At 39.0% G+C, this 14,028-nt stretch overlaps 1 protein-coding gene across 8 annotated transcripts in view; it reads left to right on the top strand.

Annotated features, from left to right (window-relative positions):
* The window catches only part of LOC119657894 (protein tramtrack, beta isoform), a 500,286-nt gene that overhangs the window by 472,660 nt on the left and 13,598 nt on the right, over window positions 1-14,028 (top strand). For 7 of the 8 annotated variants that reach the window (XM_038065041.1, XM_038065039.1, XM_038065038.1 and 4 more), the window contains 3 exons: window positions 5,477-5,658; window positions 10,297-11,296; window positions 11,592-11,764. In XM_038065041.1, coding sequence (XP_037920969.1) covers window positions 5,477-5,658; window positions 10,297-11,296; window positions 11,592-11,764 — 1,355 coding nt within the window. The remainder of the gene's footprint in view (window positions 1-5,476; window positions 5,659-10,296; window positions 11,297-11,591; window positions 11,765-14,028) is intronic. The other variant, XM_038065046.1, reaches the window with a different exon arrangement.

The following is a 14,028-nucleotide window of genomic DNA, read 5'->3' as shown; positions in this document are numbered from 1 at the left end:
AGTACCTGACTTTTATGTTGGTATCATTTCAATGAGCGTTTTTCTGTTTTTAGCGCTATTTTGAAAACCAGTAGACGCAATGTATTTACTACGATTCGGTCTAACGTGTCGTCGGTGTTCCCAAAATGCATTAGTGACATAATAGACTGCAGATTATCAATTTTAAAAATAATAGAATGAGCAACTAAATGATCTTCAGTGGACAGCGCCCATCATTATAATTTTTGATTGAAAGAAAAATATGTGTTTTAATTTGATCAGTTAAAACTTTCCTCTCAACGTTGTCAACGATTACAAAACTGAAATCATGCTACTTTTCAAATGTTGATTCAAAAAAGGACGGAATTCTTAACACTCAGTAACAGAAGTTCCAATCAAAGTTGGTAACATACCTAAAAGCACAAAAAATACGCTAATTTCCGATTTTCATGTTTTCCCTTCACAACCCCTTTAGAAATGATTCGAGATTATTAACCAAACGTACTTGAAAATATATGAACACAACAAAACGAGCAATAGAAATAATTGAATAGCTGCAATATGTCATTGTTATATGTTCCTACTGATACAAACAAACCGATGGACAATTTGTCTTTTACTAAAAAAACTCAAACAGAATGTTTTTACCGAAATATTCCCAAGAAGGGGAAAAGTGGTTTGAATTTAATGTTAACTTATTTTGATCAAACATTAACCGATCAATAGTTTTATATTTTAGTAGCCATTAAGCACGTATAATAGCAAGGTTTGACTAAAAATCAAAAGAAAATCATTACATTCCCTGTCATTTTACTTTATAAAAACAAAAGAAAAAAAAACAAGGAAAAAAGTAAGCGTACACATCAACAGATCAATAATGACCTGATTCATGTGAATGTATATGTACTATATTATTACTAAGCAATTTCTCTAATATTTTTTGTTATTATTAAAATAAATTATTAATCAGTTAAAAATGATTCAAAATAAATTAAAAGTATGTATACATTAACATTATTCGTTTACTGTAAAAGACATTCAACTGGTATATTGCATAAAAATACTAGATAAAAGACAGAAAAGTATTTCTGTTAACAACAAAGAAGAATAAGCAAAAATAAAAGAAAACAGAAATAGAAATTGATGTTCACTGATAATGTACTCGTTAGAAATTCCATAAATTCATTTGTTTTTTTATTTCTTACTTATCTAAAACGATTACCGTTTGTTCAAATGATATAACAATTAGTTTCAATTTACTGAAATTCTAAATTTAAACAAGAGATAATATCGCTATTTGTCGGAAATTAGAGGTCGTACTGATAATTTCAATCTGTTTGAAATCTTCTTAAAACAACTTAATGGACACAACATCAATATTTTGGAATGTGAATGAGAAGAAGAAAGGTAAAAACAAAACAATAAGTAAAATAAATAAACAAATGAATGCATATCATAGTTGTATAAAGATGAAAACTACAATTTTGATGAAATAAAGAAAATTTGAAAATGCTAAAAATATGGATTTTTGCTATTGGTTTGTCAATATCTTTTCATTTTATTTTTTTTATGTTACTTTCACTTCACTTCGAGCTTGTTAGCTGTACAAGGAAAATTCAGGTCTACACTATTTTTTTGGGATCTTTTACATAACTAATTCGTTCTGAAAAATACCGTATTGATATTAGTCCACTTGCGTTAGTAACTGGTTTCCCATGGGAAAACCAAGCTACTACATATGTATATGAGTTTTTAGTATATATATCAACTACTTACTTTAAGGGAGTACATCACTACAGTGACCGTAAAATTCAACAGATTTTTAGAGGGGCCTTCAGAGTTGTATGCCCGGAAACAACAGTACTAATTTGAAAAATATATTTCTAAAACAAAAGCAGATGCTTAAGCATGAGCTCAAAAGTTTTTTTTTAATTTAAATTTTAAATTTTTTAAATAGCATACTTTTAAAAAAAATAAAATAAAAAAAAAACTCAAAAAATTGTTAATAATAATTACACATCGTGGAGATTACTCTACTGTGATAGTGACTTATATTTCTTTTCTTATATTTTCTTATATTTCACCCCATGCTTTTAATAAACCCCTTTTGAAAGAGTCGTCAGTTATATGAGGCGATGCAGAGACCTTTGCTTAAAAAAATCTTTTCAAATAATAGACGAGTGGGTTTAAAACTGGTGAAAAAAATCAAATAAATTGGGTTCGCACCACATTTGAGTAGCACCTGAATGATGTGATGATGCTGAGCTTTGCTGAAAACTCCAGGGATGGCTTCCAAAAGTTTTGTTACTCTAATATAGTAGAATATACTCCAAAATGACAAATGTACAATAGACTTGAATCGACAGTGACGCCCTTTTCTAAGAAAACCAGAGACATTTTGCCTGTTGGAGCCGCACCAGCTAAGCCATGACGCTAGTTAGTTTCGGTGTTCCTGAAACATTTTTTATTGTTTATCAGCATAGGAAGATTTCGGGCCCCTAATGTGTCATTTTGAACATTTTGGCCCCACTTTATGCTGAACAATTTCCCATCTTACTGAACGATACAAATATTTAGTAGTTTTCCTGCTATCTTCACAAAACCTAATGTCTTTCTTTACGTTCATTTCTTTTAGAGTATAGAGAAATACGACGTTACAGTTCCATTAATTCACAAAATTTGATTATTTCAGTTTATACCGCAGGCTCAATTTATCAACGGGTAGCTAATTTTTTTCTTTTGACTGCAACTTTCTTCACCAACATACTACTAGAGGGAAACGCACTATCATAACTCTTCTTTAACCTAACATTGAAAAAAGTAGCCCGAGATCAGGAGTGAAAATAAGAGTATCATCTTCATTTAATTCACCTAACTGGCAGATGTTGAATATATTGATATCATGACTACAAACCAACTATCTTAATGGAGGCTTGCATCAAGATTGAACAAGTGGTACGACAGTTAGAACTACACACCATCGTAAGCAGGACCAAACTGATGGTAACGAAGTCGAGAACAGTGACGAAACTTCTGGTCAACCACAAATTGGGGGATGTAAACTCGAAAACATTACATCATTATCCTATCTGACCCCATAGCCAATATGAATGACGAAATCTACAGACGATTGTTGGCAGTCAACTTTAGTCTCTCGAAATCCCCTGACTCAAAATACCTCTCCATGGAGTCAAAGTACTGTTATACTTAATCTTATCATCATCATCATCAACGGCGCAACAACCGGTATCCGGTCTAGGCCTGCCTTAATAAGGAACTCCAGACATGCCGGTTTTGCGCCGAGGTCCACCAATTCGATATCCCTAAAAGCTGTCTGGCGTCCTGGCCCACGCCATCGCTCCATCTTAGGCAGGGTCTGCCTCGTCTTCTTTTCCTACCATAGATATTGCCCTTATAGACTTTCCGGGCGGGATCATCTTCATCCATACGGATTAAGTGACCCGCCCACCGTAACCTATTGAGCCGGATTTTATCCACAACCGGACGGTCATGGTATCGCTCATAGATTTCGTCATTGTGTAGGCTACGGAATCGTCCATCCTCATGTAGGGGGCCAAAAATTCTTCGGAGGATTCTTCTCTCGAACGCGGCCAAGAGTTCGCAATTTTTCTTGCTAAGAACCCAAGTTTCCGAGGAATACATGAGGACTGGCAAGATCATAGTCTTGTACAGTAAGAGCTTTGACCCTATGGTGAGACGTTTCGAGCGGAACAGTCTTTGTAAGCTTGTAATCTTATCAGTCCTGATATATTCTTTGCAAACCCATCTGTTTTTGAATCAGTCATGATGCAATGGAGCCCAATATCCTAAAATAGCCGGCAAATGGACCCTCTAAAGGCCATACCTTACTCACATCTGAGATCAAAGAGCATGGAATGAGGGCGTGTCCTCTGAAGATTTTCTATCCCTAGATCGCGGCATTACGGTCACATATCCTCTGCCACTTCTGTCTTCTAATTAACATATCTACCTGCACCTGACCCGTATACCAACAAAGTTATACAATCGATATTTTGTCCAGCCAAAGTACACAGTCGATATGGTGGAGGCAAATATTAGTGAAGGCTTGCAGCTTTCGATTAACAGTAGCGATCACTTTCATTGCTGCTTCCATACAGTAACACAGAAAGAACATTGGCATGGGACAACCTCAACTTCATGTTGTTGTTGAAATAGTTGGGATATTTGCATTTCGATAATTTAGGCAAAACACCGGTGAGATATCTAGCACTATTAAAGCGTCGAGTAGCATGGAACTCCAAACAACCACCATCAGCAGAAAGAACGCGACGACTTCAATTTACTGTCGATTATCATTGATAGGAGGACCGCAACGACCCGTCAATTGATGCCCTTCGGACATGGTAGGATGAATGACGTCACAGATAACGAAAAGGACCAACATCGGCGTAAGAATGCAGCCTTGTCAGACACCGCTTTGGACTTCAAATTCCTCCAAAGTTGGTTTTGATGCAATTCGTGATATTTGCCGCTCTGATGATAACAATTAATTTCTCTCAAATATTGCTTATGCGTGGAGGAGTCTTAATGGTGCTTCACAATATTTCACAAGGTGGCAATATTATCAGAACAAGGGAATCTAAAGCGAATCAAACTTTCGAGGTGTTTTTATACTTTTTAGTAATATTTTAGCTATCAGCAGTAACATATTAATAAATTCCACTTTGTCATGGCATCTGCAAGTCTGCATTTTCGAAAATTTTCCTGGACATCGAAGCTCAAGCACGTCACGTTTGGTTCCACATGCACGTTCGTGGATTCTCTTTCACGTTGCCTCAATCAACCAGATTTTATTGTACCCGTTCCATGAAATCATAGGCTTGCATTGACGCACATAATTTTATGTTTGATTTAAGTCAGCACCCTATGGGTGGAATAAAAAAAAATGTATTTATATCAATCAAAGCTTTCTGAAACAGTAGTTTTGGCATGAATTGTGAATGAGAGGAAAAAGAAGTAATAAAGTGCAGATCTTGAGTGAGACAGGACTCATTCTAAGCGCTTGAAACCTAGAGTGTATCCAAAGTACCATGATAATACCCCTTTATGAATTCACATACACAAATACTTAGTTAAATTCTGTATATATACTTTGATGCTATTTTTTTTTGCCAAAAACCCCTTCTTAAATCACTTTGGAGATAGAAACTTTGAAAATACAAATCATAACATCAATGCATGCCACAAAATATAATACTTCTTACTTAAAGCAATTTCCTTAAAGGTTAGATATTGTCTTCTATTTGTAGTTAAGTCTAAAATTGACAGACCAGTAAGTTGCTCCCGAAAAATGGTCTATCAATTTCCTTAAGTTTTAAAAAGATTTAAACTAGTATAATTTGCATGTATTGTAGTTAATTCTGGTAAATATTATTAAATTTGCAAAGTAAGTTCGCTATTTCAATTTCAACACGTTTTGGGATTTCTAACGCAGATTTCATGTTTTTACTTGCAGGCAGATGATCGTCCAATGCCAAACTATTCTGGATCTCCCATTAGCATTCATCCAGCAGCACGATGTCAAACACCATTTGTTTTCCCCTTCAGCCCTTTGAGCTTAGGTCTATTCGATACAGATCCGTCCAGAATATTGAATATGCTCCACCATCAGACACTTTTAGCTGAGGAAGCTTTGAGGTAAGCAAATTTAAATTGAACTTTCCACGACATATATATATACTATTATATATATTTCTGGTGATAATATCCGGTTAGACTCCTTCTCTTAAACTTAAAGATATATTTTTTTTGTTTTTTTTTTTGCACGTGCACCTTGTTCAAATCGGTTCAATATCTGTCTGCTTGTCTTCTTTTATGAATGGGGGTGGAAATCTTAGAAAGACACTGCCGCGCCAAGTTACAATGGGTGGGATTCTCACCCGCTAAAATCACTCCCACTTTCTACTTTTTCCTTCGCAGCGGAACCGCCATAAAACATTACTTCGCATGGAGGTATGCGCTTTAAGCGACCCTTCCCTTCCCTTTTTGCGCGCCCCGCTTTTCCTAGTTCTGCCTGCATCCTTTTCTCTATGGAGTCCACCGCATCATCCGTGCTAATGATTCGCTAATATTTTCCGCTTTTTTCTCAGGCATAGTCTCGGTGTTCCTTCAAATTGATTTTCGTGTCAATCACCACCCCCAGGTATTTGATAATCATCTTTGAAGTGATGTGGCCACCAACACGAGTATTAACGAGTATTCCTTTTCCTATGATTGGTAATGAAGACCGCCTGCGTTTTTTCCTCCTCAAGATCAAGCTGAACCATCTCCAACCACACTTTTATGATGCTGGCGGTTTCGTTAGCGTACGTTTCCACATCTTCAGGTTGTTTCGCGACGACAACCATGGCCAGATTATCTGCAAAACCAACTATCGGTACCTCCTTTGGCACGGGAAAGACAAGAACCCCATTGTATATCATGCTCTGCAGGAGAGAATCCAATACTGAGCCCTGCTTAGGTCCCTCATCTGTATCGCACCAAAGTGTCCTTTCCGAGAGGTAACTTTCGAGGAGGATAGTCAAATAACTAGGGACAGCCATTTTAGCCAATGAGTATTTCATCTATTACCAGCTGGCTGAATTGAACGCATTTTTGACGTCCAATGTTATCACGACATTTACGTTGAATGAGCTCGACGAAAGCCGAGCTGTCACTCAGATAGGCCATCCCTATATTCTATGGCAGGGAGAAATCTATTGCAAATTACCCTTTCTAACATCTTTCCTACCATGTCTATAAGAGAAATCCGGCAGTATGATGATGATTATGAATATCCCGGTTACTTATGGGGCTTTGGTAGCAAAACTAGTTTTTGCCTCTTCCACCGAGCGGGAAAAGCTGCTTCTACCATGCATGCCTCAAACACGTTACTAAACCAGTTGGCTCTAATTCAGTGAATCTAGGGATCTATTTGGAATAGCGTCCAAACCGGTAGCTTTATTATTACCGATTTTCCGGCAAATTTCTACAAGTTCTTCCTTGTTTACCACAGGTATGGGGAAGACTTCCAACGTTTGTTTATATTTTTTACGCTCCCCTTTATGCTAGAGGGAGGGCGCTATCACTATATCGAGAAGAAGATGCGGACAGGTCAGTCATGGTGTTCGCCCACTTCTCTTCATAATGAAAACCCTGTACGCTGTTCCGCTGTTCTTGTCTACCTCCGCACAAAGTTCCTTAAACAATCTCATCAATCATGGTTAGAACACTAGGCTGTCGTACAGAAGGTCGCGGTTTAAATCTCACTGATGACAGTGGAACTTGTATCGTGATTTGACGTCGGATACCAGTCGACTCAGCTGTGAATGAGTACCTGAGTAAAATCAGGGTAATAATCTCGGGCGAGCACAATGCTGACCAGATTGCCTCCTATAGGGTACTGTAATCCTAGAATGTACCGTTACGGTCTTGAATGAAATGCTCTAACACACTTCAAGGCCTTGATCCAATATGAATTGTTGCGCCTACGACTTTTTCTTTTTCTTCAGCCTTTGTCCCGTTCACAAGCGGGGTCGGTTCGTCGTGATCGGTTTCGCCATTTGGCTCTATCGAATGCCTAATTTGGGTGCAATCTCGAGGCTTTTAAATCCCCATCCAGCGTATCAAGCCTACCACTATTATTTTTATTATCAATCATGCCGATTTATTTATGGCTTTGAGAAATTTTCTAGAAACCCCTGTTGAATGCAGTAACATATATAGATTATGGCAATATACATAGATTATATATGCTGTCGGGGTTTGGTTAAAATCATACTATTATTGATAAAGTTACAATAGCTCAAAGTTGCCTCTTTAATGTAAATTTACTGCAAACCAGGTCACTAACTAAGGTAAGAGAGAGAGGCTAGTCAGGGCGACTAACCAAGCCTGATTTCGGCTTCCACCTCGTTTCTGGGCTAATTTCACTCCATTCAAAGAGCAAAATGGTCCATCCTTTAAGTTAAATGAAATCGAACCTCAACCTACTTTACAAATAGTCACAATCAAGAGACTCATCTCTCATTGTGCCGCGATGTGAACTACACACCTCCGATGTTATAAGACAAGATCATCCGATCAACCGCAAAATTTGGATGATGAATTCGAAATTTATGTATGGTAGTTTCTACCGTTAGACGTTTTTCAGTTCGGTCTTCCTCCATTACTTCTTCAGTCGTTATGGAGCTTTCCCTTCACTAACCTCTGCAAATACCATTCCGAGATGACGGGAACTTCCGGCAACAATTCACTCAAGGTGCTTAGTATTCCAAGCAGGCGATTTCGAAAATCCACAGAAATATTGTTTTGCTTCCATTACTGAAAACTCTCTGTAATTCTAGACTAACACTGGAGACTCGGAGTAGCTGGAGATGCATAGAACCTGAGGATGGCAGGTTTGTGAAAAAGTCCATACATGCTTTCTGTAAATTGTTCTATACGTCAGTGGCCTCAACCTGACGATGAACAGTGCTTCGACCGGTTCGGAACTTGCTGTCTTCAGTATAACACGGCGTTGGTAATGTGTTAACTTCTACTCCCATCAACTGTTGTCCGCTGGCTTCTGTGATAACCTGAAATCGTACACCTTCCCCAATGACGGCCGGAATGGTCACCGAAATACAAGCGATACTGGTCTAGAACTCGCTGCTTCATCACGTCCACGTATTGCGGAAAACGCTCAAAGAGCCTTTGTTACAGCAAGGGTTACTATGATGTTTCCCCAATTCATTTCATTCGCTGACTTCACGAACCTGCTGAAGTAATCGCCTTAGATTCTAACAAAGAAGTTGCAATAGGTAGAGCCATGATCCTGATCATCGTCACGCCTAGTTGTCGAAACGGCCCATGGTAAATGATTTCAAAGCCGCGCTGTCCATTAAGGGAGCCCGGCTCGTTCACCAAATCATTTGACTTTCATCAGTGATTCCCTCCTCCCAACCCTGATAATTTCCAGCAATAGTTCCGCAAAACCCGACCTACTTTTGCGAATTAGCTAGCGAGAAGGCACATAAATGGAAACTGATGGATTTTTTCCATTATTACCAAGCTGCTAGGTAGTTCTGCTTGTTAGTCGACAATATGGTAGACTATGCAGGTATACATGCATCTTGTGCACTTTCTGATCCCTTAGTATTTCCTACTCAGACTGTACTTCAGCAAAGTCTCTTATTCAGCGAAGCCTTCGAATTGCGCCAGTTCTTCACTTCCATATGAGACGGATTTGGCGAGCCGCTTCTTTTTATCACTACCCCCAGGGCGTCTGTCTGTATTCCGGTTTCATATTGATTGGCATTGGTATCTCCAGAATATAATTCAAGACAAACAAGTCGGAAAACCGCAAGCTGGACGCTTCAGGTATGAGGTGGGAACTTGTCCCATTAGTACCTAGCACGTAATAGGTATAAGTTTATATTATATGAAAATATATATTTTGGGCGATACTGACATTCAAAGTCTTGAATTTGCACAGAAGCGACAACTTTTACCTTTTTTAGTAGTAGTGCGATTTCCATTAGTAGGATCATGCTCTATGTTATAATCTATGATGCTATGATTGTAGCATGTACCTAATGAGAATTTTGCAGGTCATAACTAAAAATTATAGTAACATACTATTATTAACTGCATGTGAAGGGATATCGGTATGGAAGATATTTTGGACCCTAGGCACCATATAGTGACAGCCTCCTGATTTATTTTTGATTTTTCGGTCGGGTAGTTTCTGAGAATGCGTCCGTGAAAGAAATGATTAGTTTCAACACCCCGCACTACCCGATACCTTTTGTTTGATACCTCACATGACTACACTTGATGGGAAAAAAATGTACACCCTCCGTTTGCATGTATAGGAACTCACCCCCCTTAAATTCGAGCGTTCACAGTTCCCACTTTTTCACTAAATTTGGTGTCAATCGCTATAACCGTTTCCGAGAAAAATGCGTGTGGCAGACAGGCAGACATATAGACGGACAGACAGACATACGACAGTAAATCGATTTTACACAAAACCTTAAAAATGGGAGCTGGGAGCTTCTATTTGCAAGGCCCTGGCGCTCTTCTGTAAACTTTTGGGTATAATCAGATATGCTATCCTACAAATACAATTTTAGATTTTTAAGTTTATTCTAGAATATGTCTAGACTAAAACAATTTACCATTTTGAGGGGCAAATCTTTCACTTAGATATTTTTTGAGAACAGGACTTACCACACTTTAAATCACCGTTTTCTGCTCCCTCATTCTCAAAAAATAAGGAAAAAACTAATGTTCGCTCATTGTTCTTTTTTTCAGATATCGTGGTCTTCTTTTCTCACCAAAAGATCCACTCCGCTATTCATCGTCAATTAGTGAAATCCTTTCGAAAGAGCAGGAATTTCTTTGCAAACGTTCTTCGCCGCTCTACAAACAAGCTCATCGCTACCCGACTGGCGTTACTAGCTTCCACCAGGAAACTCCACTGTCCTACCAAAAAGACAGCTTAGTCGAAGAACTGAAAAAGAAGTCAGAAGAAACCGTCCAGCGAGAGGAAGAAGAAAATGATTTACGCGAAAATGGCAATAGCTCAAAGGATTCGCTTAGTGAATTTCTCCGGAGACGGTCGAGCTTGTCCATGGTGGACGGTCTTCGTTATAATCAATTGTCTAGTACGGAAACGTCCAGTTGTAAAGAAAAAAGTTCCTCATCATCTACCTCGTCAACACCGCCGCCACTAATTAAGCCTGTATCAGATTCGATTTTGTTTTCAGAGCCCATTGAAGAAGAAACCCGATGCGTTGTTTGCAACGCTAACTTCCCCAATGTCTGGCTACTGGAACAACATGCCGCCCTTCAGCACGCCAACCTTGGACCGAATGAGGAGAAGCCTTTCATCTGCGAACAATGCGGTCAGTCGTACCGCTACCGTTCTGCCTATGCTAAACACAAGGAGCAGAACCATAGGGCTCGGTTGCCCGCTGATAAGTTGTTCACTTGTGATGTTTGCGGGATGCAGTTTCGCTACTTGAAGTCCTTTAAGAAGCATCGGTTGAATCACGCACTGGAACGCCTACATGGTAAGAAAGAGCGTCGCAGTATGGATGCACAGAGCCAAGATGTCGTTACAAGTTCAAATGAAACCATCTTAGATGAGAGTGGTACCGACTTACGGGTGAATATCAAACGGGAGAAGGACGATGATGATCAAGATAGCACAGTGGATTCGGCAGGAGCAATTTTCTCGGATCATAATAGCGGAGCTGGAGAACCGAAAATTAGTAGCTCTGAAGGAATACTTCATAGTACAAATAAATTGGTGAGTATTGTTCCATGTATAGATACAGATCCTTTTTTTCTGCTGAAGATGGATCATAATTTAAATCTATCCTGTCTTACCTTAAAAATTATTCTTTTGACCCCAAGACTATAAGATACATCAAGAAAATAATACACGTAGTTATCTTAGTTTTCAAAAGTGAAAAATATATAATCCTGCTCATGATTTAATGGCGCTTAGTTCATTGAGCCGTAGGAATAAAGTAGGAAGTTGACAACTTTCATTTTGGGCCACTTCATTCAAAAACAATAACATTCAAAATCCATATTTACAGTCACGGCCACCGTCATCAATGGAACCTGAATCATCACACTCAACCACCTCGATTAATAGCTTAATTAATGCTGAGCGAATTCCCAGTGATCAAGTTCTTGGACTGAATCCTCAAGAAGCGTCAATTTTGAATTTTCTTCGAGTCGATGCTGCCGAACGACAAAGGGATAAAAGGTAAAAATATGTGGTTAAATTGGAAATTTAATTCCCTATCAAATTCTTTCTAAATTCTATGTATATATATAAAATAACTTTAGTGCTAGAATGCACCGATTGAAGAGAAAGTGGGTTCCCATTTCTGCTGTAAGACTCCTTAACTATATAAAACGCACCAGTAAGTGGAAAATTTCGAATATGGTTGACTTGTCTGGAAGAGTGGACACTAAACCATTCTGTCCACTCGAACTTCAGGAGAGGCGACATGGCCGCACTTAAAATTGGTGATGGAACATTTTAAAATTGTAATTTTGATCATCCTAAGCGGGGTTTTCTGCTTACCCGAAAGTTTCTTGGGAGGGATGTGGGATGGCTCCCATTTTGTCGCAAATTGCTCAAATATGTTAATTAAAAAATTTTTGTACGCATCGAACCCTTTTACTAAGAAAGGAATCCTCAATAGAATCTTCAAATGATTTGCAACAACTTACAGGTTCTCTCTTAATGGGTTGTGTAGGACACAAAAATCATTATTATTCGTAGCAACTTCGGAGCCTTTCTTCCGCACAATAAATCTCTTTTGTTATACAAAATCTTATATTATAGAAGCTTGGAGATAACATCAAAAATCTAGATCACTGCATTTACCTTCAATCGCAATGGTTAGTCTTTAGTTTCTTGTGTTCGGCGATTTGCTTACGGGTTTCTATGTTCAGAAAGGTTTTATGTGTGCTTTTCGGGGCATGGTTGATAATTTATTTTTGCACAAGCCATGATCTTGCTCCATCCCACAAATATAATGACACATGCAGGAATCAGAATTAGCCAAATTCCAGACAATTTTGGGTAACAACTTCTTCCACGAACATCATCTGCTCTCCAATATCCGTAACAAGCAGAGCTTTGGATAAAGGAAACCATGAGTGAGAATTAGGCGTAACCACATCCTCATCAAAGAGCCACCATGGACCTACACGGCATACAGGGTCATGTCTGTTTGTCATCACGGAGGCGAGAAGAATATAAATTGAGGTCTGCTAATGCAGTGCAGTGCAGTTCTAAAACCTTCAAATATACCTTACTTCGGCGCAATTTTCCTTTGGCGGAGTCGGAGGATTCTTCTCTCGAACGCGCATAGGCGGCTTTAAAATCGATAAAGAGATGGTGCAACTGATGTCCATATTTCAACAGTTTTCCATCGCTTGCTGCAGAGATAAAATCTGATCTGTTGCGGATTTGGCTGGAGTGAAGCCTCTTTGGTATGGACCAATGATGTTCTGGGCGTATGGGGTTATCCGACCTAGCAAGATAGAGGAGAATATCTTATAAATGGCACTCAGCAACGTGATACCTCTATAATTGCTACACTGTGTAATATCTCCATTTTTATGTATGAGACACACAGATAATGCCTCTTTGCCAGCCGTCAGGCATTGATTCGCTGTCCCACACCTTGAACACAAGTTGATGAACAACTTAGTGTAATTGGTCGCCTCAATCTCTAACCAATTGGGCTGTAATTCCATCGGCTCCTGGCGACTTATGATTTTTAAGCCGATGAATTGCACGGACTGTTTCTCCTAAACTTGGTGGTGGCAGTATTTGTCCGTCGTCTTCAGTTGGCGGAACCTCCAACTCGCCGATGTTCTGGTAGTTCAGTAGCTCATCAAAGTACTCAACCCATCACTCCAATATGCCCATTCTGTCAGAAATCAGATTTCCCTCTTTGTCTCGGCAGGATGAACATCGAGGTGTGTAAGGCTTCATCCTGCTGACTTGTTGGTAAAACCTACACGCGGTTGCTCCCTGTACTTTTCAAATTCACAGACTTGTTAGTTCTCCCAGGCTTTCTTTTCCGTCTGTGAAGTCGCTTCTTCGCTCGTCGGAGTTCGTGATAAGTCTGCGCACGTGCCCGCGTTTTTTGATAATGCAGCATTACTCGGTATGCAGCACTCTTCCGTTCCGTTGCTTGCTTACATTCATCGTCAAACCAGTCGTTGCGACTCTTTTCGCGACTGGGGGCAAGTATGTTTGTGGCCGTATTTATGATAACGTTCTTCAGGTAATTGTGAAGATCATTTGTTGATGCTCCATCTCCAGGATCTCTGTTGACTGCGGTTATTGCGGCATCCATTTCCCTCTTATAGGTGAGATCGCTTTATGGAAATCTTACTGCCAATCTGAACTCCTTCTTGACCATCAACTCATCAAAATAATCATCATCCGCGTCAGCTTTAGATAAAAGATATATCGATCAATAATTATATCGCCCAAAGGTTCAT

The sequence above is a fragment of the Hermetia illucens genome, chromosome 5 (assembly GCF_905115235.1).
Source record: "Hermetia illucens chromosome 5, iHerIll2.2.curated.20191125, whole genome shotgun sequence".
Classification (NCBI taxonomy): domain Eukaryota; kingdom Metazoa; phylum Arthropoda; class Insecta; order Diptera; family Stratiomyidae; genus Hermetia; species Hermetia illucens.
The sequence above is the reverse complement of the archived record's forward strand: the minus strand, read 5'-3'. Positions and strand labels throughout refer to the sequence as shown.